Source organism: Vombatus ursinus, unplaced genomic scaffold (genome assembly GCF_900497805.2).
Source record: "Vombatus ursinus unplaced genomic scaffold, bare-nosed wombat genome assembly UNPS02014832.1, whole genome shotgun sequence".
Taxonomy (NCBI): domain Eukaryota; kingdom Metazoa; phylum Chordata; class Mammalia; order Diprotodontia; family Vombatidae; genus Vombatus; species Vombatus ursinus.
Window position 1 is genome coordinate 44,749,629 of NW_020954610.1, and position 27,704 is coordinate 44,777,332.

General features: G+C 36.1%; 1 protein-coding gene across 3 annotated transcripts in view; it reads left to right on the plus strand.

Annotated features, from left to right (window-relative positions):
- Positions 1 to 27,704, plus strand: part of MUSK (muscle associated receptor tyrosine kinase) — a 190,271-nt gene that overhangs the window by 57,287 nt on the left and 105,280 nt on the right. For all 3 annotated transcript variants that reach the window (XM_027839484.1, XM_027839483.1, XM_027839486.1), the window contains exons 3-4: positions 13,096 to 13,247; positions 18,848 to 18,975. In XM_027839484.1, the coding sequence (XP_027695285.1) occupies positions 13,096 to 13,247; positions 18,848 to 18,975 (280 nt within the window). The remainder of the gene's footprint in view (positions 1 to 13,095; positions 13,248 to 18,847; positions 18,976 to 27,704) is intronic.

Below are 27,704 nucleotides of genomic sequence, written 5' to 3' on the forward strand. Positions count from 1 at the left end.
CTCCCCTTAATAATGGAAAATCTCTTGATCCTGGGATCCATTGGGGAACACTGCTACGCTAGAGTGAGATTGGAGAATAATGTACTATTCTATACCTTATACAAACAACTATAAAGTATCAGGTTTTTACTATAGCTTTTCATGGGATAGTAAAGTTGGGGATACAGTTACAAGTTATCATTTATTAACTATAATATCAGCAAAGGAATTGGTGCTGAGGATATTTAATAACACACACAAATAGTAAAATGCAGTTGTCCTTGTAAAAATATTTTCATCAGTAACTCATTAATTTATTATATTAATTATATATTATAATTATATAAATATAATTATTATTAATTAATAATTATTATTAAATGTTTAATTATGTAAGAAGAAATATATACAACATATATATTTACATACTTGTGTGTGTGTCAGAAATCCATGCAACTTAAAAGGAAATATGATGGATGAATATAAAGTCAAGGTAGAAGTAAGCACTATTATGCTACGAATATTTCAGGCAAGTGGAAGACGTAAGTGAATACAAATTGTCAATGGAAATTGGACAAAGTTTTTATGTGCCTCTCAAACACAGTCAGTGAACACTGAAAATACTACAGACATTAAGCATACAACTGTAGTCTGTATGGTGTAGAAGAAAGAATGCTGAACTAAGTGTCAGCAGTTTTCTGGTTTCAAATACTGCCTTGGATATTTGGAAAGTGTGGAATTGTGAGAAAATCACTTAAGTTCTCTGATTTCCTGCTTCTTTCTCTGTAGCATGGGATAGTATTATCTGTAGCACCTATAACACAGGGCAGTTGCCAGGATCAAATGACATGCTATGCCTAAAGTGCTTTGCAAATATGTCTATGCAATATAAATTTCAGGTATTATTATTACTAACCACCAGACCAGATGGAGGAAATGGATGATGAATTCCTGATGCAAAATTCAAAGCCAACAAAGAGGAAGGATATAGCTGGGAGGAGGAACTTTAACTATTTTGACATCTGTTAGAGTTTGGTCTCATAAAACAGAGCAGTCACTCTTTTTAAAAGTTTTGTTGTTGCCTTTTGTTTTTATGCCAGTGATTTCCTCTTGACCCTTCTTGCCCTCTTTCATTGAACCCTTCCTGGTAACAAAGAAAAACATTTAAGTGAAACCAGCCATTACAATGGCCACATCTGATGGTGTACACTGCATTCTCCTTATATGATTTCCCTCTCTATACTGAAAGATAATTTGCTTATCAGGTCTCTAAAGGCTGAGTGTATTGTAGGCAATGAGAGAAATTCATTAGTTCTGCTGCTTTTTATTGTTATGGCTAATAAATCCTTCAAAATTTATTTCAATTAAGAAGTATTTCTTTTCTCTCTTTTCCCTCCTATTAGAAAAAAAAAAGAAAAGAAAAAGAAAAACCAAACTCTTGTAGCAAATATTCAGTCAAACAAAATAAATTTCTATATTGGCTATGTCCAAAACTATATGTCTTATTCTCTATCTTGAGTCTATATTCTCTCTCTCTCTCAGGAAGTGAATAGCATACTTTTTCATCAGTCCTCTGGAATCAAGGTTAGTCATTGCATTGATCAGAGATTTTAGGTATTTGAAAGTTGTTTACCTTAGCAGTGTTTTTATTATTGTATAAATTATTCTGACTCAGCTCACTTTACTCTGCATAAAGTTCATAAAGTCTTCCAAGGTTTTTCTGAAACGGTCCCTTTCATAATTTCCTATGGAATAATAGTATCTCATTACATTTATATATCATCTGTTCAGGCATTCTCCAATCAATGGGTACTTCCTTAATTTCTAATATTTTGCCACTACAAAAGAATAAAACTGATGCATTCTTGACTCACTATGCTGATAATTTCATCTTTCAAAAGATCGAAAAATAAATGAGGGGAATTACAATTTTGACCCTTATTCTGACCAATAAGAAATAACTGTTGAAAGTAACAGGAACTAAAAAAATTAAATTAAATGGATTAATATTTGCAGAAATTCAAAAATATCCCGATAAATAGTAAAAAAAATAGAGAATCTAAACACAATCTGAGAGGCAGAAATTGTGTAAGTCATAAATGAACCCTCAAAGAAAAGATAGTGGACCGCGGTAAACTTAGAAATGAATCCTATCAAACATAAGCAGGATTAAGTCCTTGTACTACATAAATTGTTTGCAAAAATAGAGACAAAGAGCACAATATTACATTCCCTCCAGGAGGCAAATATAGTCCTCATATCTAAACTAGATAGAGATAAAATAGAAAAAGAAAACTATGAGAGGCCTTTTAGGCTTGTTTTCAAGTTTAATTACTGTCATTATTGTTATCCTGGGTCTATTTGCTTTACTCTGCATCATTGTATTCATATCTTCTCTGATTTCTTAATATTCACCACTTCTTGCCAAATAATATTACATTACACCCATATATCACCTTTTATTCAGCTACTCCTCACTTTATGGGCACCCACTTTGTTTGCAGAATTTTGATGCCTCAAAAGTGCTTCTGTTAATATTTTGATATTTATAGGCATTTCCCTCTATTTTTGCCTTCCTTGGTCAAATGCCAGGCAGTAAGATCACTGGGTTAAAGATTGTAAACCTCTGTGTAGTGACTTTTGTCACATGATTCCAAATTGTTTGCTGGAATTGCTGAGTTAATTCATAACTCTAATATTGCATTTCTCTGCTTGTCTTCCCTTCTAACATCAACTCCCTTTCTAACATCAACTATGTACATTTTTAAAAAACATTTCTGTCAGTTTGAAAGGTACAAGGTGAAACCTAGGTTGTTTTCATTTCTATCTCTCTAATTGCTGATTTCAAACAATCTTTTTTATAATAGTTGGTAGTTTGGAAATATTATTTTGAAAACTATTCACATCAACAGACAACTTATCTATCTAGACATGGATCTTACTCATATAGTTGAGTAAATTCCTAACATATCTTGGATATTAGACTCTTATCAAGAAATTTAAAGATTTTTCTCCCTAATAAACAGTTTCCTTTCTTCCCTGCAGTGATTTTATTCTGGGGGGGAAAAAGCTTTTTTAATGTGACGTGACTGTTTATATTTACATCATGTTTCCATTGGCAGTTTATTGTGAGATGTGGTTGTAGGTTATTGATCTAAATGTATTTTCTGTCAAACTGCCATCTAATTTTCCAAGTAATTATTGTTGTATAAAAAGTTCCTCATTGAGTAATATGTTCTTATGTTTATTGAAAACTAGACCACTATATTCTTTATTCTCACTTACCTAGTCTAGTCTAGTGATTGTTGTTTTTGTTTTGTTTTGTTTTTAGGGATAGGGACTACATTGTGATATCATAGATATAGGGAGCTATTGGATGAGAAAACATGATCTACCAATTCAGATCAGCACCTTCTCTGCAACTTAATAGTCTTACAGAAATACTTAGAACACTGAGAGATTAAGTCATTTTCCCATCATAGAACCATTATGTATCAGAGATGGGATATGAACCCAGTTCTTCCTGATTCTGAAGCCATTTCTTTATCCACTATGCCAGAGTTAGTTCCCTTCTATTTTTTAAAATAGTACCAAATAGTTTTGATGAGAACCACATGATAATTTACTTTAAGATCCAGTAATTCTATGCTGCCCTCACTCCTACTTTTTTTCATTATTTCCCTTGGCATACCAAATCTTTTATTCCTCCAAAGGACTCTTATTATTTTTGTCTTTAAAGAAAACATTTGATGTTTATTGTCTATAACCCCTTGGCTACTTTTTATATCATCTCTGGGATGTGTGTGTTCAGGTTGCTTCCATATTCCTAAACTTACAATGGGAGAAGGGGAGGAGAAGAAAATCTTTATTTGAAAGACAAACAGAAGTCACTGAAAGTTTTGTGTTTTTGTTTTGTTTTGTTTTGTTTTGCTTTGTTTTTCTGGTTGTTTTTTGTTTGTTTGTTTTTTGTAAAGAAGTGCCATTGTTATAGAAATCCTGTGAGATTAGTTAAACTGCAAGAGATAAGAATAGATAGATAATAGGGAGATAAGAATAGATAGATAAGAAAGGGGACAGAATGAAAAGAAGAAAACTATTTGGGAAACTTACAATAATATACAGGATACTGAGTGAGGATCTGAATGAGTAAGGTTGCAATGGGAATGGAAAGGATAGGTGTGGATGAAAGAGACATTGCAGAGTTAGAAGCAACAGGATTTCACAGCTGGTTTAATATGTTGGATATATGGGAGAATGTAGTAAAAGATAACTAAAGATATCAATATCAGTTACTAGAGGCTCAGTGATGCCAGCAACAGAAATAGAGAAGACAGCCCTGGTTTAGGACAGACAGGTTTGGGAAAAGGCAGTGGAATCAGCTCAGTTTTGGACATATTGATCGAGGCAACATTAACACGTCCAGGTGGAGGTATTCAATAAATATCTAGAAATACAGAGCTGTGGGAAGTAGAGGATAAAGATGTGGTTTAGGAGTTATCTACTGAGGTAAAAATTAATTTTGGAGAATTGATGAGACCGTGTAACAGTTTAAAGGGAGGAAAGAAGAGGGCCGTGGACAAAACTTTAGAGAACACTCATATTTAAGGGAAGAGAAGCCAGGAAAATAAATAGAAAAGATGTGGTCAGAGATAGGAGAAATTTGAGGGGTCCATATCAGAGAGAATAAAGTACCAACAAGGAAAAGATTTTCTATTGTCTCTTCTGCAGGCAGCTAGGTGGCACAATGTTTTTAGAGTGATGGGCCTACACTCGGGAAGAAATGAGTTCAAATTTTGCCTCAGATACTCACTAACTATGTAACACTGGGCAAGTCATTTAACCTCTATATCTCAGTTTCTTCAGCTGAAAAATGGAGATAATAATAGCACCTACCTCCCAAGGTTGTACTAAGATCTCAAATAAGATGATACTTAAAAAATACTTAGCCCAGTGTACCTGGCACATAGTAATAAATGCTTATTTCCTTTCCTTCTACAGTGTCAAATGTCAAGGGTGTCATATAGGATAAATCCAGGGGGGGAAAGATCGTATTTAAGGCAAAGACATAAGGGTCCATAGAGAGAAGAGTTTCAGGAGAGTGGTGGGAATGGAAGCCATATTACAAGAGACTGAGTAAGGAGAAGGTTGTAAGGAAGTAGACTCAGTGGTCATAAACTACTATTTTGAGAAATTTGAAAATAAAATGAAAAGGAAAGATAGCAGTTGGAGACAATTGTGAATCTGAGAAGTTTCATTTCTTTTTAAGTATAGTTTTGTTTTTAAGTATAGCAGAAACGAGAAACCCCAAGATTTAGTGGATAAAGTGCTAGACATAGAGTCAGGAATAACTGGGTTTAAATCCCACTTGCCACATTTACTACCTATGTGACCTAGACTTAACCCTTCTGGGCCTTCCTCATCTATAAAATGAAAGAACCTTGATTGCCTCAAGGATCCTGCCATGCTTATGATTCTTTAACAAGAGGATTTTTCATAACCCGAGGTAGAGCTGCCAGTAGAGGGAGAGATTTAAAATATGTAACAGGGAATGAGAGCATTGGTATTGAAGGTACAAGTGGATGCATCAGTTCACATTATAATCAGAGATAGGAGGGAATGATGTGAACATAGTTTAAGACATTGAAAAATTTTGGGAAGAAGAGGGAAAAAGGGTTATTCAGGTTGCATATGCCCTTTTGAAAACTGTTAGCTTATTTTATGTCATACTGGAAAAATAAATTGTAAATAAAACATATATATTGTAATTCTTCTAGATCATTTTAGGATTTACTGATTTGAATTCCTTTGAAAATTATCATAAAGCAGGTATTTAAAATGCCAACTAATCAATTTGAAACAAAGACTTCGTTTCATATGGCTAGATATTCTTGAGAATTATTGCCCCAAGAATCCTTCTACCTAATGCCATTGGGAAGAGTCAAATTATTAATTAACCCAAAAGGCAATGAATGGGAAGATAAGTATGTTGGATATAGCCAGCAACATTGGATTCCCTGTGATGACTTGATCATGAATAGTGGCATAAAATTCTGCTTAAAACTTTTAACCCCTAACTACCCTCTTCAACCAACATACTTTGTGATCCATTGGCGTCTTTCCTGTTCCTCATGTAACACACCTCATCTCTTGACTATGAGTATTTTCACTGGCTAGCCCTCATGCCTGGAGCTCTTTCCTTCCTCAGCCTTCTGGTTTCCTTCAAGTCTCAGCTAAAGTCTCACCTTCTACAAGAAGCTTTTTCCAATCTTCTTTAATCTGCAGCCTTCCTCTTGTTTGTACACAGTTGTTTGCATGTTATCTTTCCCATTAGAACCTGAGCTCCTTGAGATGAGGGACTCTGCTTTTTTTTGTGTGTGTGTCCTCAATGCTTAGCACAATGGCTGGAACATAGTAAGTGCTTAATAAAAGCTAGATAGGTGGTGGAATAAAGTGCTGGACTTGCGGTTAGGAAGACGTGAGTTCAAACATGGCCTTCGACACTTACCAGCAGTGTCACCCTGGGCAAGTCACTTAACCTCTATGTACCTTTGTACTATGTTTCCTGTAATAACATCAAGGGGGATGACACAAAAGATAATAAGAACATTGCCCTTCCAGGGCTGTTGTGAGGATCAAATGAGATATTATTTGTAAAGTGTTTTTCAGACCTTAAAGTATTATATATTATATGAATACTAGGTATTATAGAAGAATAAAAAGAAGGCCCTAAAGGGCATTGGGTGGAATATTTACAGAAGGACATAGACAAGGATTGCAAGATGATGTCCAGGAGTTGAGATCCATATTTTACATAGGGAGTACACGCACACTGATAAAATTGTAGCTCTACAATAGATAGTACTATAAAAACTGGGAAATGTAGAGAATGAAATGTTTCCTTCAAATTTACACAAGGACTACCCACAATTCCTGTGTTTCTATCATGCTTAAGGAGATTGTCTACTTAAAAAGACTCATGCCTTGGGTTTGGAAGCCTATCCTTAAAATCTTTACCAATGAATTCAGACTCAACTCTTTACATGTCAGATATTTCAAAAGCCAATGAGAAATAGCAAGCTTGTTTTGTGGCTTTGAAATCTGACAGGGTGTCAGTAAAAGGGGAAGAAAAGGAATAGAAAAGCCTACTTTGGCTACTCTAATTCTGTGTCTGCCACAATCCCAAAGCAATTTTTACTAATATGGCAGCAATGATGCAAATGATTGTAAATTTCCAAACTTGTGTGAATTGTTTGATGAATGAGGAGAAAACCTCATACCACAAAGACATCTGCAAAATATTCAAATCTTTTGTATTTGGTCAGGAAAACTGTATATAGCAAACCACCAGGAATTACATAAGCTCGGATAAATCTGCAACCAGCCTGTCTTCTCCTCCAACAATACATTCTTTGCCATTTTGTGGTGGTCATAGAATGTCAGTGTTAACAGACAGGGGAAAATTTTACCCTTTTTTAAACACAAAAAATCCTAACACTCTCCCTTCCCCCAAAAAAATCTTTAAGAAAGTATGTTTTAGAATTTTTATTTATCATATGGAATACTTAAGAACAAAATATATTTCATCCAGGGAAATAATGCTACAATATAATTATACAGATACCTGTTTATGCATATATAAAATATATAGCTTTATTTTATATTTCATAATATATAACATATGCCACATGTTTTATATACACATATATACACACGTACATACATATATATTCTCTGATACTGTCCTATCTACCTATCCAGTCAAAGTAGAATAATGATGAGAAAAAGAAATATATTTTTTTCTTATCTAAAATGACATTTCAGTGTATTTCAAATGGTATACAGTGTAATTTGACTGATCTGTCTCAGGATGGAGTACCCAGTATGTTGTGATAGATATTAGTTGTTTGCCTCTCCCCACATTTATATTTCTAAGTCATATCCATATGACAGCTTCATACAACGATGATAAGAATATTTTTTTTCTATTTTACACAGAGTACTGACTGGTGGTCTGGTTTCTTTTTTGTTTTTGTTTTACTATGACTAAGCCATTTAATCCCTCTGAGTTCTAATTTGCTCATATATAAAATCAGAATATTAATACACTTCTGATCCCACAGGATTATAATGAGAAAAGCACTTTGTAAACCACATGGGGCTATAGAAGAGTGCTTTGCAAATAGCATCTCATTTGATTCTCACAACAACCCTGAGTGAAAGGTGCTATTATTATCTCTAAGTTACAGTTGAGGAAGCTGAGGCAAAAAAGAGGTTAAGTGATTTCCCCAGGGTCACACAGCTAGTAAATATCTCACACTGGATTTGAACTCAGGTATTCTTGACTCCAGGTCCAAAGCTCTATTTACTGTACCACTTAATTGCTTTATAGGGTAGAGAAACTATCAATTCAAATCTATACCTTCTCTGGAACTTATAGTTTCAAAGAATAGCCTAAAGCACTGAGAAGTTAGGTGATTAGCCCAGGGTCACACAGCTAGTATGTCCCAAAGGCCAGACTTGAATCCAGTCTTTTTGACTGCAAGACTGGCTCACTACTATTTCACATTACCTGTCAAAATTTTTTAAGTCTTAAGGCTTACAAAGTAGTTTCCTTTTAACAACCTTGTGAGATTGGATTTTGATTAGTTAGAAAGAAACAGTATGAATTAATAAAAGGCCTTGGGAAGGGGAGAGGGAGAAGGAGGAAGCACAAGAAAGAATAGGAGTAGAATAGCAAAAAAAAAAAAAGAGGAGGAAGAGGGTGAAGAAAATAAAAATAAAAGAGGGTCATTGAGGTATCTTTTTTTAATATAGACAAAAAACCCCAGAAAAAAAATAAGAAACAAGTACAGACCATTAGGACAGTTTTGAAAGCTATAAGATGAACTCATAGATCTTAAAAAGAAAAGCAAGCTGAAAATAATATAGATCTGTATGTAGTTTCATGTACAGTCTTCTTTTTATATTCTATATGCAAATATCAATTTTATTTAATTTTTGTTGTTTAGAATAAAAATAAAATTTAAAAATACATAAGTACATTACATATATATATATATTGTACTACCTGGCTAGTTTCCTCAGTAAAAGCTCTTTGTACCAATGAAGACACAGATCTAAACCATAAATATCTATAGCTACATATCTCTAGCTAGCTGACTGTCTCTTCCTTTAGAGTTTTGCTCCCATGCTTCATCACGACCTAGATTCTTATGACCTGGGTTCTTATAGAGTCACTCAAGGAGTGTCAGATCATGCTACCTCTCCTACTCAATTGAATAGACTCTAAATGCAGACCCTTTGCTAGATTGACTGTGCATCTTCTGTACAAGGACCAGCCTTACTAAGTTTGGAAAACTAACCAAAAGGTGGGTCCTCTTGGAGGTGATGGAGGTAGTAGCAGTTAACACCAGGCAGAAGGGATAGCAATTCACTAAACTGTACTAATGTGTGGAATGGTTGCAGTCCACATCAGTAGTGTGAGAAGCAACATGGGTGAAATCGTTGATACCTGATATATACTATGTGTATGTATATATTTATTTATGAAATTATAGAATAAACAGACTTTGAAAATTATTTAAATCAATGTATTTTTTTAAATTTTATCCTGAACTTAAGAAATAAAACAAGCATTTTCAAAACATAGTAGAACAGGAAAAAAAATTGCACATGAAACTGAAAATCTAGTATGTATAACTTGCTATTCCTTTTAAATATATAATAAAGTTATCATGTAACTTTTTTTCCCCTTTTTTTCTTCCCCCCTTGCCCTAAAGATGGTTACCATTAGACATAAATATGTACGTGTGTATGTATGTGTATGTATGTAAAACCATTACCATGGAAATAAACACAAACATAAAAATAGCATAAGGACAGATATGTGACTGTCATGCAAAATAATCATATTACGTTGTGGGGAGGAAGGTGTCTGGATCTATGACCTCAATGGTATAAGAAACTCCAAGTGAGGAAACTCTTTCTACCCACGAAAATCAGCAACTAGTCTGCAAATATAATCTTATAGGTTTCTAAGATTTAGAGAGTTGTCTGGGGCACAGAGTAATTAAATGACTTGTTCAAGGTCACAAAGTCAGTATGTGTCAGTGGCAGGACTTGAATCCCTCTTCCTGACTCAAAGACAAACTCTGTTTACTAAGACATGCTACCTCTAATTTTTTAAAATGTCATATAAATTGAGGGTAGTTAGTGTTATTAGTTTCGTTTCTTCCTCAAAGTGAGAAGAGAAGGAGGAACAGAGCTAGAAATGTGATTATGGCAGGGCCAGGTACTAAATGATACTTTTTTTTTCCATTTTATTATTGTCAATACTGAAAATATTGTTTCAGATAAAGTTTGAAAATGTTTAAAAATGCTTCATTTTTACTTTTTTGTAGGGATCTAGGTAGTCTGTCTTTACTTTTTGTCTCAAGCTGGGTAATATTCAGGGGTATACTAGAGTAAGCTTGACAAGGATTCCAAAAGCCAGTTGCTAAGTTTTCAGAATGTGCATATATACCTCGGAAATAGTGCTACAGATCAGATTTTGCTTTATAGTTTCATTGATTGTCTAAACAAGAAAATAATGGAGACAATGTTAATAATGCAGATTAAATTTAAAAGTGTGCCTTGCATACTTTTTTCCCCCCTGGAAATACAATTGTCAAACATTTACTGTATCCAGTTATATTCATTGAATTAAATATTTCTTATAACCTAGAATCTGAATATAACTCTATAACTTCTTCTTCAATATCCATGATTTGGGGATTTATAAATAGATTAATAATCCACAAATGTGGATTGCTAATATGGATTCAATAAAGTGCTTTCAAGGATTTGCAGTAAGTAATTCATGCACAGTTTTTCATATTTAACTCTGATGATCTGGAGAATTTAGGGAACTGAGGGAACATTTTTTGATTTTCTTATAAAAATCTCAACCAAATTGTTAAACTTTTCTCTAAATGGGTTTGAGTTTATTAGACGAATTGGAGACAGCGATTTTGGAGACTCAAATACAATTTGTGTGTAGGTAAAAATGTATCAAAAAATTAATGAACTTTGCTATAAATCTTGATCTTTAAAATTGTCAAATTCAATGTTTTTAACTTTAAAATATTTCAGGTTTATGTTACTAACTAATTTTTTAAACTCTTCCCCTTAATCAATAAAGAAGGAAATGTAGGGGAGGAGGACGGTGCAGGGGAAAGTCTGGGATTTGGAATTAGAGGGTCTGGGTTCAAGTGTGCCTGTGGGGGGACTATTTCCTCTATTTAAGTTTCCTCAGGTGACTATAAAATGAGGAGGTTGGACTATATGACCTTGAAGATTCCTTTCATCTCTAGGTCTATTATTCTAAATCATTCCATCTGATGATGTCTCTTCACACAGAATTGCAAATATTTCTGGGTTCAATCTATTATTACTAAAACATTTTTTAACTAATGCTGATCATATGCGAACTTCATTTAAGCCCAGAGACAATTTTTTTTTGCTGCTCTGGGCTCCTGGCAAATAAAGAAGTGACTGTTTGCTTTATTTCCTGTGGTCACTCCTATAATTTTCACTCTTACATCAGGGTCATAGAACATGATTAGTCATGGTGAGTCATCTCTCCCTTACTGGTATGTGGTCAACATGACCTCTCAACCCACCAATTAATTGAAAGCTAGAGTATGTTCATATTGACCTCAGTGATTGAGGGTGTAGTTCAGACTATCTGAAAAAAGCAAGGGGTTTTTTTTGTTTGTTTGTTTTGTTTTGCTTTGCTTTTATTTTTATTGGTTGTAAGAAATAAAGACCTTTTGGAAGTAAAAGTCCATGGACTACTAAAAATTTGCCAGAGACCACATTGGCAATTGGAAAGTGGTTTTCTAGATGACACTTTTCTCAGTGAGTTTTCTTTAAAAATAGGCAAAGGAAGAATTCTCTTCTTTAAGGTTTTAGGGAACATTTATCATAAGTCTTTTGGACTTCTTCCAGTCCTGCAGTAAACTTACTAGGTTCTGTTTTAGAATTTCAGAATTTGAAGGGAACCTTAGAAGTCATTGAGTCCAACCTCTTCCTATAGCATCAATCCCATATAACATCGTCGCAGAAAATAGTCATCAAGCTTCTTTGCTCTCCAGTGATGATAAAAATGGCTACCTAGTAAGGCAGCTTATTCCATTTTTAAGCAGTTCTCACTATTAGGAATTTATATTTTTTTATATTTAAATTTTACTTCCTGGAATTTCTACCTATTATTCCCAGCTCTGCCCTTTAGAACCAATTGAAATAAATCTGATCTTTCCTATACCCAACATCCCTTCGAACACTCTGAAGGTTAAAAAAAAATGCCCCAAATCTTCTCTTAAATATAAGTTATCTACTATGTATTATTTATGCATATGTTATAGCCTTTCTGTTGTCATTCAGTTGTTTCAGTCATGTCCAACTCTCCCATTTGTGGTTTTCTTGGCAAAGATATTGCAGTGGTTTGCCATTTCCTTCTACAGTTCATTTTATGGATGAGGAAACTGAGGCAAACAAGGTTAAATGATTTGCCCAGGGTCACACAACTAGTAAGTGTCTGAGGCTGGATTTGGACTCAGGTCTTCCTGACTCCATACCTAGCACTCTATCACTGTACCTCCTAGCTGCCCCAAGCCTTTTTATAAGATTATAAGCTCTGAGGGCAAGATTAATTTTGGATTTCTCTAAGCACCAGAGCACAGTGTTCTTGCACACAATACTTAGGGAAAGCAGATTGGTAGGGTGGATAAAGCTCCAGTTCTAGAGTCAAGAAGACCAGAGTTCAACTATGGACTCAGACACTTATTAGCTACGTGATCCTGGACACATCACAACCTCTGCCTCAGTCTCCTTATTTATAAAATGGGTATAATAACAACACCTACATCTGAAGGTTGTTGTGAGGATCACATAAGACAGTAATTGTAAAGCACTTAGCACAGTACCTGGCACATGGTAAGCACTATCTAAATGTTAGCCATCATCATTATTGTTATTATTGTTTTTATTATCACAGCAGGCAATCAATAACTTTGGTGGAATTTAATTGAATTCAAAAGAATATAGCGTTCTTAATCCACTCTGACTGTTTTTCAGACTCTTTGATACTCGCTATAGTATTCGAGAGAATGGACAGCTTCTAACCATTCTGAGTGTGGAAGACAGTGATGATGGTGTATACTGCTGTACTGCCAACAATGGTGTAGGAGTCGCTGCTGAGAGTTGTGGAGCCTTGCAAGTGAAAATGAGTAAGTACCACTAATTAAAATATTAATTAATAAATAAGTTAATTAATTAAAAGTGATAGGAAGACCTTTAGACCAAAAGTCATAACTTTCCTTGATTTTTTAAAAAAAGGTCTACTATATTGTGAACTATTCAATTTTAAAAACACTGTTAACCTTTGTAACCCAATAAATTAGTCTCCATAGTACTTTTAATAGAAAATTGACCCATTGTAAAACATTCTCATAAAGGTATCTTGCAGAGACAACTAGAAGTAGACAAAGTAAGTGTGGTTCATGCTTTAAAGCAGGGTTTTTACTAGGTGATCTCTAAGCTCCCTTTCAGCCCAAAGAGTCTAGGATTTTATGATACATAAAATCACAACTTCTGGAATCCAGGAAGTTTCCAAGTTATTTTGGGTTTCATTCGCCATACAAAAACTAAAATATAATTTGACCCACTTGTGACAAATGATATTCATTTCCATTCAAAGTTGCTGCTTTGGAGTTCTTTTGTTTCATTAAACAAGTTAATGGAACTATATATTTGCATAGTTCCTTCCCTAAATATATATATATATATATACATATATATATACACATAGTGTATCTGATTTTATCACTGTAGTAGCTCTGAGGAGTCTATACTGGCAGATACTGTCTTCATTTTATAGCTGATCAAGCTGAGGTAGAGGTAGGTAAAAAAAATGACTTTGTAGGACTCTTGAAGCTTTTGATACCAAGTCTAGTTCCTTTAGGGCAGCTAGGTGGCACAGCGGATAAAGTGCCCAGTCTGGTGTCAGAAAGACTTATCTTCATGAGTCCAAATCTGGCCTCAATTTCCTCATCTGTAAAATGAACTGGAGAAGGAAATGGAAAACCACTGTAGCATCTTTGCCGAGATAACCCCAAATGGGGTCACAGAGAGTCAGACACGACAAACATGACTCAATGACAATTGGTTCCTTTTCCATTACACAACACTGGATGTTGTACTGTAAACAGCACTGTACTAGGAATCATGGGACTTGGGTGAAGGGAAAATAATTGGAGGAACAGTCTAAGTTGAATGGAAGTGAAAAAAATTGTCCTTGTAAATAGAATTTAGTTATAATGGATACATGCACTGGTGAAAATCCACTAGGCTGTGCTCCATATTCAAACATAAAAGCACCTCGTTCAATCGTGTTTGAGTGAAAGAAAAAAGTCCTTAGTTTTATCCTACTTCTATGATAATGGCAAGTAGATAAGGGAGAAGCTCATGAAAGAAGTGACATGCTTCCCCCCTCACAATAGCTCATTCTTCGAAGACAGTCTTTCATTGTGTTTTAGTAACGTAAGACAGTCTAGAGTGAAATAAAAGAAACACAATGTAGTTCCCACAAAGATTCTCTTGTCAATGTTATTGGTTTTTTGTTTTTTTTTTGTTTTTGTTTTTTGTTTTTGCTTTTTGGTGAGGCGATTGGGGTTAAGTGACTTGCCCAGGGTCACACAGCCAGTAAGTGTTAAGTGTCTGAGGCTGGATTTGAACTCAGGTCCTCCTGATTCCAAAGCCAGAGCTCTATTCACTGCACCACCTAGCTGCCCCTCAATGTTATTGTAATGGGCATTTTTAACTAGGTAATTTCTTTACCATGCTGCAGCTCATGTTACGTGATCATTGCTAGAAAATTGCCTTTGGGAGGTTGACAGCCAGTATGTTTTGGAGCCATCTCTCAATACAGTGACTGTCACATAGTAATTTCACTAATTAATTAACTAGTCAATTTCTCCAAATGTATTAAAATAGTTTCATTGTGGCACAATGGATAGAGTGCTGGGCTTGGAGTCAGGAAGCTGTTTTTCAGTCTTTTTCAGTCATGTCCAACTCTTTTTTTATTTTATAGATAAGAAAACTGAGTCAAACAGGGTTAAGTGACTAGCCCAGGGTCACACAGTTAGTGTATGAGGCTGGATTTGAACTCCAGAAGATAGTCTTCTTGACTCCAGGCCTACCACTCTACCAAATGTACCACCTAGCTGCCCCTTCCTGGAGTCAGGAAGACCTGGGTTTAAATTCAGCTGCAAATCTTCTTATCTGTGTGACCCTGGGCAAGTCACTTAAGCTCCATCTGCTTGTTTCCAAGTTTCCTTGACTATAAAATAGAGACAATGATGGTACTTGCCTGCTAGGGTTATTGTGAGAATCAGATGATATAATAATTTGTAAAGTGCATAGCACAGTGCCTGGTACATAGTAGGTAACTTGTTAAGTTGTTTTTCAGGCATGTCCTACTCGTCATCATCACATTTGGGGTTGTGTTGGCAAAGATACTGCAATGGTTTGCCATTTCCTTCTCCAGATCATTTTACAGATGAAGAAACTGAGGCAAACAAGGTTAAGTTACTTGTCCAGGATCATACATCCAATAAATATCAGAGGCCAGATTTGAACATAGGTCTTCCTGTATCCAAGTCCAGTGCTCTATCCACTGTACCATGTAGCGGCCCTAATAAGTAGGTGCTTAAGAACTGCTTTTTCCTTCTCCCACCCTCCCCCATTCAAAGAAAAACATGAATCAAATCTGCAGAGCTAAGAATCATTTTGCAAAACTTTCCCCTCCCTATATTAAATTTTATTCTAATTATATTATACTTGAAAAGACTCTGGATAAGATATCAGAAGAACTGGGTTGGAGTGGAGATGCTATCAATAGCTAATGTTGGACAAATTCTTTAACTTCACTGAGTTTCGGCTTCAGCAGCTATAAATCTGGATATACTGCCTGCCCAACCTCACAAAATTATTTTATTTACTTTTTTTTTTCTTTTTTGGTGAGGCAATCAGGGTTGAGTGACTTGCCCAAGGTCACACAGCTAGTAAGTAGTAAGTGTCAAGTGTCTGAGGCCATATTTGAACTTGGGTCCTCCCTGGCTTTAAGGATGGAGCTGTATCCACTGTGCCACCTAGCTGCCCCACAAAATTATTTTAAAGAATCAAATGAGCTCCTATGACATCCTAGAGAGTGCTCTGGGCTAGGTGTCAGGAGACCCAGCTTCTCATGCTCGTTCTACCTACTAATAACTGTGTGACTTAAGGTAAATCACTTCTCTCTGGGCCTCAGGTTGCTTATCTCTATAAAATAGAATGGTACAGCACTATGATGTGATTGACAGTGATAAAGCTGGGGTCAAAGGGTCCAGTTCTGCGTCTCATTAGTTGTTTAGTTGTGGTTTGAACAAGTTGCTTCATTTTCCTAAACTTCAGATTGTTCATCATTAAAGTTATTTTAAAAGGAAGGGATTGGACTGCATAACCTCTAATAATAATAGGCATAGTAATAGGGATTTGATCTATGATTTCCGTGTGGAAACTTTTATAGGACACTTCCATGTAAAGAAATTCCCTGTATCAAAAGCATATTTACATAACATGCTAAGGTTTTTGAAGTGCTTTCTTGATGTCAGTCTTGTGATATAATTCATATACAGTTATTCCTTCCACATCTCATGGGTTAGGGGCATGGTGCACCCCCCACCCCCACCACCAATCTGGAAAATCTACATAAAAATTTTAGCCCTCCCTTCATACTAGAGAAGTCTGAATTATTATAGTATTAATTAATCTTAATTAATTAACAATTAATATTACAGTATTAATTAAGATATTATAGTATTAAAAGACAAAATATGTTCTAAGTTTCTAAACTTTTTCTGTGTCATTTGCTGGCCTTTGCTTTGTTGTCTGTGGCTTCCAAAAAACCCCCCAAAAATAATTTCCATTTAACTTCTTATGCTGACCCATTATCCAATATATCAGAAATGTGATGTGAAAGTCACAATGTGGAAGGGATAACTTTAAATATTAGCCATACTTGACAGATTAAGGTTAATTTACTTACCTACAGCCACACGGTTAATAACTTTTTGTTGGTGGTGGTCAGTTATTTCAGTTGTGTTTGACTCTTCATGACCCCGTTGGGGTTTTCTTGGCAAAGATACTGGAGTGGTTTTCCATTTCCTTCTGCAGCTCATTTTACATATGAGGAAACTGAGGCAAACAGGGTTAAGTGATTTACCCAGGGTCACAAAATTAGTAAGTGTCTGAGATCAGATTTGAACTCCGGTCCTTCTGATTCCAGACCCAGTACTCTATCCACTCTTCTACCTTGTTGCCCCACTAATAACTATGCAATGTAATTTGAACTTGTCACCTAACTTCAAGTCCAATATTCATTACACTAGACCATGCTGCCTCTAAGGTTCTAGCTCCAAGTTTATGATTCTATGTGTATATAACACAGGTGCCATACACTTCTAAAAATCTGTGACAACAATTGTGAAAATGAAAAGTACAAAATGCTGTCAAGAAGTGTTATTAGCGGGGCAGCTAGGTGGCATAGTGGATAGAGCACTGGCCCTGGAGTCAGGAGGACCTGAGTTCAAATTAGGCCTCAGACACATGATACTCACTAGCTGTGTGACCCTGGGCAAGTCACTTAACCCCAATTGCCTCACCAAAAAAAAAAGTATTATTAGCTAGTCAGCTAGCGTTTATCAAGTGTCTACTAGTGCCGAGAACTGTGGGAAGCACTAAAGATAAAGAAGAGAAAAAATCCTTACTCTGAAGGAGCTCACAGTCTAGTTTATCGTCCAGCATAAAATCATTTCAGTTTTTTTCAGCAAATGAGTTTTATAGAGATTTAAAAAAATCAAAGGCAAAATTCCATTATATACCTAATATTATTTGGCTCATTGTGAGTGTATGATGCTTTACACTGTAAGTGTATTCTGGGACAAGTAGTATGTAGATTGTGTGTTTCAAAATTGATAATTTAGCATACATCAGGACAAAGATATTGAAAAGCCATGAAATTCAGAGCTTGCATGGTTGTGGGAAAATGCTCTTTTGTTGCTGATGAGATTGAAAACTCTGAGGATTTTGCTGGAGGACAAGCTGGTAGTATAGAGTAAAGGTTTCAAAAATAATCTTTGATATAGTAATTCCTTTGTTTGAAATGTATAGTGAAAAGTGTCATAGAATGTAAAAGAGAGATGGGAGGAGAGAGGGAGGGAGAGAGACAGCTATTTTCAGATTTTACAACAGTATAAAACAGAATTTTAGAAACCCAGAAGTAATCTAAATACCCAACAACTGGGAAATATATACTTGCTAAAGCAATTTTAATTGGATTTATGTTCAGTATTAATTTTTAATCAATAATTTAGTTAAAAATAAAATACAAAAGGAAGCTGCTTTCTTCAGTGAGTCCTGCGACAAAGTAAAAAAAAATTGCTAAGCGTCTAGTCACTAATTTATAATTAAATTTTTTCCTCAGTTTTGCTTAGCCCAACAACCATTTAATAACATTTTTAAAATAATTTACTTCTCTAATAACACTAATTTCTATGGGTTAAATTAACATTTAACTTTTGGAATTTTACTACCTCAAGAATATCTCATAAATACTTGTAAAAGTGTTTGCGATTACACGACCCCTGATAAAAAAACATTTAGATCTTTTAAATTATTCCACCTGGACTATAAATGTGAATGAACACTAAATTTACTGTATTGTAAACATTTATCCTGTTTTAATGTCTATAAAATATTCAACTCTTGTTTTGGGCCTTTTTCCTTTTAGAGCCTAAAATAACACGTCCTCCTATCAATGTAAAAATAATAGAGGGATTAAAGGCAGTCTTGCCATGTACTACAATGGGCAATCCCAAGCCTTCAGTATCATGGATCAAAGGAGACACCATACTCAGGGTAAGTTTCTGAAATAGTGTATTTCATATAATATAAGTATTTTCAAAGACTTTATGATAAGTTTATTAGTTATTCATATCAGTCATATAATTTCATGTTTATATCTTCTGGACTGTCACCATAGCTTCCTAATTGATCTCTCAGTGTCTAGTCGCTCCTTGTCATCCAAGTACTGATGTTAAGTTCTTTCATCAATCTGCCTGTTGGAGTGATATAGAAAAATTAGTCTTTTTTCCTGTTAAAAATTATTTATTTTTAACATTCCTTTCTTTTTTAATTTTAATTTTTAAATTCTCTTTCTCCCTCTCATTTCCTTCACTATCCACTGAGAAGTCAAGCAATACAATATCAATTATACATGTGAAATCCTGCAAAACATTTCCACATTAGCCCTTTTTTTAAAAAGGAAGAAAAATAGAAAAGTAAGAAAATTGTACTTCATTTTCCAGTCTGAGTTCATCAATTCTTTCTCTAGAGGTAGATAATATATTTTTGTCTCATCATATATTTTTCTCATCAATATATTTTTTTTTCTTATCTTCAGAATTGTCTTGGATCATTGTCTTGATCAGAGTAGTCAAATCTTTCACAGCTGATCATCATTCCAACATTGCTGTTAGTGTGCACAATGATCTCCTGGTTGTTCTCACTTTACTTTGCATCAGTTCATATGGTTCTTGACATATTTTTCTGAAACCACCCATGCCTCATCATTTCTTATAGTACAATAGTACTCAATCACACTTAAATGCTACAGCTTGTTCAGCCATTCCTCAATTGATGAGCATCCCCTCAATTCCCAATTCTTTGCCACCACAAAAAGAGCTGATATAAATATTTTTGTACACATAGGTCCTTTTCCTTTTCCTTTGATCTCTTTCAGATATACACCTTTAGTGTTATTACTAGGTCAAAGGGTTTGCACTGTTTTATAACTCTTTGGACATAGTTCCAAGTTGTTCTCCAGAATTGTTGAGTTCACTACTCCACTGCCATTCATTAGTGTACCTAGCAAAAAATTAATATTCACATGAAGTTATCCATGGTATGTATTAGATTGTTCAAAGTGTTTTGGGATCATTATAGTTTGAGAACTAGAAAAAGACCTTCAGGGTTATCTCATCCAACCCTCTTATGTCTCGAATGAGGAAACTGAGGCTAAGGAGAGGAAGTGACTTGTCTGTGGTTGCATAGATAGCAAATAGCAGAGTCTGTACTCAAACTTAGGTCCCTTAACTCCAAACCCATGTTTCCTCTTCTACTATTAAGAGGAAAAGGAGAATAAGCAGAGCAGTGGTACCTAGAAAGAAGAAGAAAACTATTGAGATCTTGTCCTCATCTTGCATGGAGAAACTCATATGGAAAGACAGGAAAATCTTAAAGAATTTCTTTGCTCAAGAGGAAGTGAAGTATAGTAGGAAAAACACTGCAACTGGGCCCAAATTTTTGCTTTGTTATTTACTTTGTGTTCTTGGATAAATTATTTATCCAGTTTGTGTTTTAGACTATTAATTTGTAAAATAAGGATATTGGACTAGGTGAGGTTTCAGATCTCTTCCAGGATTAAATCTTATAAGTCAATGAGAAGTCTTGTGAATTACTGAGCCTGAGATAGCTGCAAGGAAGAGCACAAAGTTGCATAGGGAGAGAGAAAAATAATGCCACCTCCCTTTCTATTGTTAGAGATCAGAGGATGGAAAAGTGTGTGTGTGTGTGTGTGTGTGTGTGTGTGTGTGTGTGTGTGTGTGTAAGAGATAGAGAGAGAGAAGGAGACAGACAGTGTTCAGGTCCAGCAGATCTCTTTAATTTGGGGCTATAGTCCTTAAATTAGTGACGTTTTGACTCATTGCTCATCAAGGGCTTCTGTTTTGTTTTCTCTTCCTTTCAACAAAACATTCTCCTGCATTGTACTGAATCATATACTTGCACATAGGGAGGTAGATGCCTCTTAATGGACAATACCATGCATGTATTTGTTTAGCTATAAGCCAAGATAAATAAGGAAATCCTTCCAAGGTGAATTTGGTGTTCTTCATGGCATAAGAAGCTCTGTCAAAATGATTCCATTCGCGAGAAAGAGGGCTCATCTAAGACTGCATGTAAGCACATGTTGGAAGGTACACTCTCCTTTCTCTCTGCCTACTAACCTCTCTGGTTTCCTTCAAGTCCCAGATAAAATCCCTTCTTTAACCGACAGATTTCATCAACTCCTCTGGTTTTTTTTTTTTTTTACCACCTATTTATTCTCTATATAGCTTGCTTTGTATGTATTTGTTTACATTTTATTTCCTCCATTCAATTATGAGCCTCTTCTTGGTAGGGTCTTAGCCTTCTTTTTATATCCCCAGTACTTAGCACAGTACCTGGCACACAGTAGTCACTTAATAAATGTTTATTGATTAATACCAGGTACTCTGTAATGAAACTGGAGAGTTTTCTTGGTCCAAATAAAGAAGTGTAAAAGAATTTCCTAAACAACCTGATAATATAATACAGTAAATATCAGGCATCGAATGAAGTCAGTTGATGGTATGCAGTGAACTCGTATGATGTGTTTGAGAATCAGTCACACCTTTTGGCCCTATAAAAAGCAAGACAATCTGACTTTGGAAAGTGACCTGGAGAGCCCAATTTAGAGGAAAGACTGAACCCTGGAGGACTCCCTCTTTACCTCTACATTTGTATCTGTAGCAGTGTGGAACAAAGAAGGAAAGTATTTTTCCTTCTCCCTCCCTTCCCAACCAGCAATAACATCTTATGTTAGAATCACAAGACCGTAAGAGGCTCATGCTTTCACAAACTCTAAGATGAGAAATCAAGGACATTGCTTCTTGAACCCTAGCCCTTTGTGACAAGAGAGGCAAGAAGAGGGAGGGATTGGTGCCTGGAACTAGAATCCTGCTGCTTGGGAGATAGCAAAGTCTAGAGCCAAGACTCTGAGAGAGCAGAATTGGGAAAGCTTCCTGCTGGTCCTAGGGTAAAGATTCCAGCAGAACAGTCACCTGAGGCTGTGAAGGTTACATATATGAGGTGTCCAGTAACATTCAGTGGAACAATATCTGGCAGTGCCCAAAGGCCAAGGTCATTGAGAGCAATATGAAGACATTGGCAGCCCTACTTCATCAGAGACATGATTTGCTGATCCTTGCAAAAAAGTCCTGGCCACACATATTTTCTGATGATGTAGAGTATATTCCATGTTTATGGAGGAGATGCTTTGCTGCCACTGTTATTAGTAAGTGCCTTTGCTTTGAACTAATTGTATTCTCTGGTTGATTATTGAATGAAACTCATCAATACGGACTCAGGAATGTGATCCCATAGAATACTTTGAACCTGGAGTAGTCATCTTCAGGGGAACCCAGCCTGGAAGTTGGAGGATATCCCCAGGTATTACATATATATATCCTCTGCATTTAGCTGACTCTTCATCACACCCCTTGCAAGTATTAAAGAATTCTTTAGGCTTCAGAGCTTAAAGTATAATTCACTCTAGTTTGAGGGTGAACTATGGAATAGCTTCTCCATTGTTTGAGAAATAGTGGGCTTAAGAGGTTGCAGAACTACACAAAGTACTATTGATTTGGGGAATACCCACGAATTGTTACGAAAACACCCCTAAAGAGGTCTTATATAGTACTTTGACATTTCTGGGCCTGTATAAAATGCTTGGTAAAAGCACTTATGGGGGGAGGACAACATAAATTCTGCTCTATGTGAGTTTCCTAAGGCAGCAGAACTTCCCAAATTCCTTAGATATTTGGAGAGGAAGTTGCCTAGAAAATAATGACAAAAATCACCTACCTTTGATCATGAGTTCATGAGAAAAAATTGAACTACCTAGAAGAACATAGCTACCAAAAATGGTGAAACTCTTAGAGTAAGGTTCCTCTAGTCCAAACATCCTGTTTCATCAAAAGTATAGGCCCCGGTCTTTGAACAAGTTCTAAGACAGAAACAACTGTATCCTTAATGGATTCTCTTTAGGAAGAGGCCCTTAGTACCTGGACATACTCCTCCCCTAAAAGGAAAGGAGAAATTTGAGCCCTTGATGGTAAAAATGTTACTGGGTTCTACAGAAGTGGCAGGCACCGGACACACTTCCTAGACAACTGCTAGAGTGTAGAGTACTTACATTTGACATGTTCTATGAGTTAAAAATAGGAAAACCTGCCTATTAAAGTATATTAATGCTTGAGGACATGGGATCATCAAATTTGGGTATGCCAAGGATCTTCACACTTTACTAACTGCAGTGTAAGGGGGGAGGAAGGCTGAAACGATTTCCAACATACGTTACAAATGACACAGTAGTAAGTGGTAACTAAAGGGAGTGACTTTGTAGTACATGAACCATGCAACCATGAGCCAGGGAGTCCTGAGATGGACTGTTATTGTGATACCGTTGGTTACCTTAGAAGCAGGACCAGTTTCCCAGTTCCATCTGATAAAATTGGTGAGAGTTGACTAAGAAGGCTCCTATGCAACCATCCCAAGGGAAGATTTGACCAAACATAGATCACAGATTTGGGCAACTAGATGGCACAGTAGATAGAGTGCCAAGCCTGAAGTCAGGAAGACTCATCTCTCTGAGTCAAATGTGGCCTCAGACACTTACTAGCTGTGTGACTCTGGGCAAGTCACTTAACCCTGTTTACTTCAGTTTCTTCATCTGTAAAATGAACTGGAGAAGAAAATGGCAAACTACAGCAGTATCTTTGCCAGCCCCCCTCCCCCAAAAAAAGGTGTCACAAAGAGTTTAATACAACTGAAAAATTACTAAACAACATACAAACTATACATAAGGATCCCTGCTAGCCTCATATTGACTACTAAGAAACCCATGTATTAAGAATTATCTATGTTCCATTGTGTTTTTATTTATTTTGTTAAATATTATCCAATTACATTTTAATCTGGTTCTGGCTACATTGGGAATGGGGAGTGGGGAGGTGCGATGTGGCCAGCCCAGCAGCAGGCAGCATGTTTGACACTTCTGCTCTAGAGGAAAGGAAAAATATGGCCTTGATCCCTGATTACCCTTGAGAAATCATTGGAATGAAAAATATGACTGAGCCTTTAAGAGCCTTAATTAGATTTCTCACATATGCATCTTTGTTGACTTTTGCCAATGAAGGTAAGTGATTTATATTACATACAAATGCCAGCCTAGACAGCCTGAAAGGTGTTTTGTACCAGGAAAACAAAAGCTTGCAGAAGCCTGTTGCATTTGCCAACTTGGAACTTAGCAGTTAGACCCATTTTCCTATTAAATTGTAGTTTGGACCCCTAATATCCAAAATCATCAAAGAGTTTCAAGATATAATTCATGAAAGCCTGCAGAATGGATAACTATCTTTAATGAATGGCAGGACTGTCATTAGAAAGAAGATAAGATTTGTTCTGCTTGACCCCAAGAACACAATAGAACAAAGGTGCAAGGGGATAATTTTTGCATTAGTTCAACGTAATGAAAAACTCGCAAAATGACTCAGGTTTTGCAGTGAGATGCTCACTAGCATTCCCTTTCACTAGTGTTTTCAAGTGAAGACTGAATGACCACTTGAGCCACGGTAGTGGAAGCTGTTGGCTATGTAGACATTGAACTAAGTGACCTTGGAGATCCCTTCCACCTCTGAGATGTTGTGATTCCATATATATGGGCATGTGGAATGGTTCTGTTTAGGTGGTGGTGTTGTTCAGTAGTTTCAGTCTGATTCTTCATGACTCCATTTGGGGTTTTCTTGTCAAAGATACTAACATGGTTTGCTATTTCCTTCTCCAGCTCATTTTATAGATGAGGAAACTGAGGCAAATGGGGTTAAGTGACTTGCACAGGATCACACAATAAGGGTCAGTTCATTCTGACTCCAGGCCTGGCACTCTACTCATTGTGCCACCTAACTGTCCCTCTATCTAGGTATAGAAACCTATAGTGTCAAATTGCATGATATCAACCAGAGTCAGTCAGATGCCCTGGCAAGTTATGGGTTCAGTGGATAATATAGTTCAGGGATAAGCAATGCAGAAGCAGACTCCATGTCCCATAGACCCTAAGCTTGGACTCAGTGCTCTAAGTAGTACATGCTAGGGTTCTCACTCCCTGTGCAGTGATCTGTGGGAGCTGGGTCTGTCCCTGAGCCTATTCTAACAGAACAGGATTCAGAAATGACTCCCCATCAGTAAAGAGTTTTCCATTTGAGAGAATCAATTTTGACATTTGTGATGTTGTTTGTAGTGTTGACATACTCCGTGTCTTCTGACTCTTCTTGAAGAAAGTATTTATGTTGTATTGTCATGAAGGTTCTGCAGAACCAGCAAGCCTTAGGCATCTTTTGCTTCTCAACCTCAAAACATTTTAAACTTATTTTTCATCACCCTTCCTTGTGGCCAATGTTAAACTGAAGTCACAAAAACTCAAGATATGTGTTTACTTTGTTTGGAAGAGCTTGTCAAATTCCTCATAGAATGTCTTTGCTTCATCCTCAGCAACAGCTGTTGGGGCATAAATAGCAATTATCTTCATTGGGACCTGTTTATGTTCATCATGAGTATTGAAAGGCAAGATGACTTGCCGTGGTTCATGAAGTGGGATTTCTTATCGACTTTGGGTACATGATGAAACCAATTCTGCCAACTCCTTTATTTGCCTGTCTGAGGAGAACCTACAAGCTATGTTTTAATTTAGCTGTAATTTCTTTATATTTTTTAACTTAACTTGTAGAGAAGGTGCCATTATAAATGTAGGACAGCTCCAACCACAACAAAACTAGACCATTGGTGATTGTCATTTAGAGAACAGCAAAATTAATGTCATCAAAAAACTCTGTGATTCTTAGCACCCTTTTCCATTACTCACTGTCAATCTGGATAGAGAAGAATAGGCCATTTTGTATTTTCTTCACTTCATGGCCTGCATTGTGCCCCCCTCCCCTCAAAAAGTAAAGAAGTAGAGGATCTTTGATCCAGAATTGAAAGAGACCCCCAAGGCAATCTGTAATGACCCCTCATTTTACAGATAAACAACTGAAATCTGGGAAGGTTAAGCCTAGCTTGTCCAAAGTCCCATTATTTATGGGATATTATCAATGTGAGGCCAAAAATAGCCTTGGAACAGCATATCCCAAACTGGTTGTATGGAAAGTAGTGAAGTAGTTTGTTCAAGGTCACCCAAGTACTAAGTGTCAGGGGGTGGGATTTAAACTAAGATCCTTGGACTCTGGCACTAATGTTCTTTCCACTGTAGCATAACCATTTCCCATAGGCCAGCCTGCTGCTGCTGATTCTCTCTGTAATTAGTTAGACTAGACACAGCCTGCTTCTGAGCCCATACTCAAAGCCTTTCTTCTTCAGAGGGATGTCGTACTGTACCCCTTGGTAGAGTATTTGAGAACCCATGTTCATTCCCATGCCATAATGTGGCATCAGTGTAGAATTTGGTTGGAGAGGACTGAATGATATGAATGGAAAAATGAAAGAGTTGAATTAAATTATTTATTTCCATGTAGTTTTTAATAAAAAAAAATTTGGGGTAGAAAATGAATGATTTTAATCTGTTTTTTTAAAAAAATTTACCAGCTTATAAGAATAATTAGAAGAAAAATACGCATTTCATAAGATCTTTCATTTCTCCAGGCTTTATCATACCTTTGGAATGTAATACCATAGCAATTGTGCTAAATCATGCATTTGGTACAAGCAGTCAATTTCATCCATATTTCAACTACAATAAGATCATTTAAAATTATATAGTCTTCTGAATTCATGTTCAGACTCTTACTAGCTGTGTGAAACTGGGAAAGTCCCTTAACCTCTATCTGCCTCGGTCTTCTCGTCTATAAAATGGAAATAACCATAGCACCTGCCTCCTAGAGTTATGAGGATAAAATGAGAAAATATTTATAAAACACTTTGGAAATGTAATGTACAACTAGCTAATATTATTGTGGATCTGTCTCACAGTCGATGATTTACACCAGAATGGGTGTTTTTTTAAAATGATGAGGACTTAACTTTTAATACTATTTTAATTGAAATTTAGTGTAATGATCCTTTGTTTTAACAATATTGCTTTGTCATTCTTGTTATTGTAGACCTACCTGATAAGCCCCTTGAAAAGCTATCTCAGCTTTAATTGTGACTTAGCAATCATTCAAAACCATAATATATGAGTCTCCAAGGATGTTTACTTTTACCAGCCAGAAGACACATTAGTTCAAAGTAAAACATATTTGATCAGACAGCATAGCAAATAAAATAATTAGCTCACCCATTGACAGGGGAGCTGTCTACTCTCCCTCAGAGCACAGGCTTGTGGTACATACAACCGTGTCTGAGGCAACTCCCATCTTTAATACTGCAAAGCTATCATTTTTCTCTGATGTTGACCTTGTACGGCTCTTTGCCTTTCTTTGCTGGTTGTGTCATCTCTGTCGAGCACTGCCTCTCTGCTCTTCAACGCATTATCTCCTCTTGATGTCTTCACTGGTTTTGTGGTCACTGAATTGCTCTCTGCTACCATCTGCTTGCCATCAGCTATCTGTCATCTTCAGGGCCATCTGCTTCTCTCTATTATTATCTGCTAGGGGGCAATAGCTAGAGAGTTTTTGATAGGGAAAACCACAGTCAATGTGGTTTATTAAATCAACAGTCAATGGCAAAGTGCAATCATACCCAGTCAGACATCTAGCAAAAGTGGGCACGACATTCTAGGCTATGATTAAGTTTAT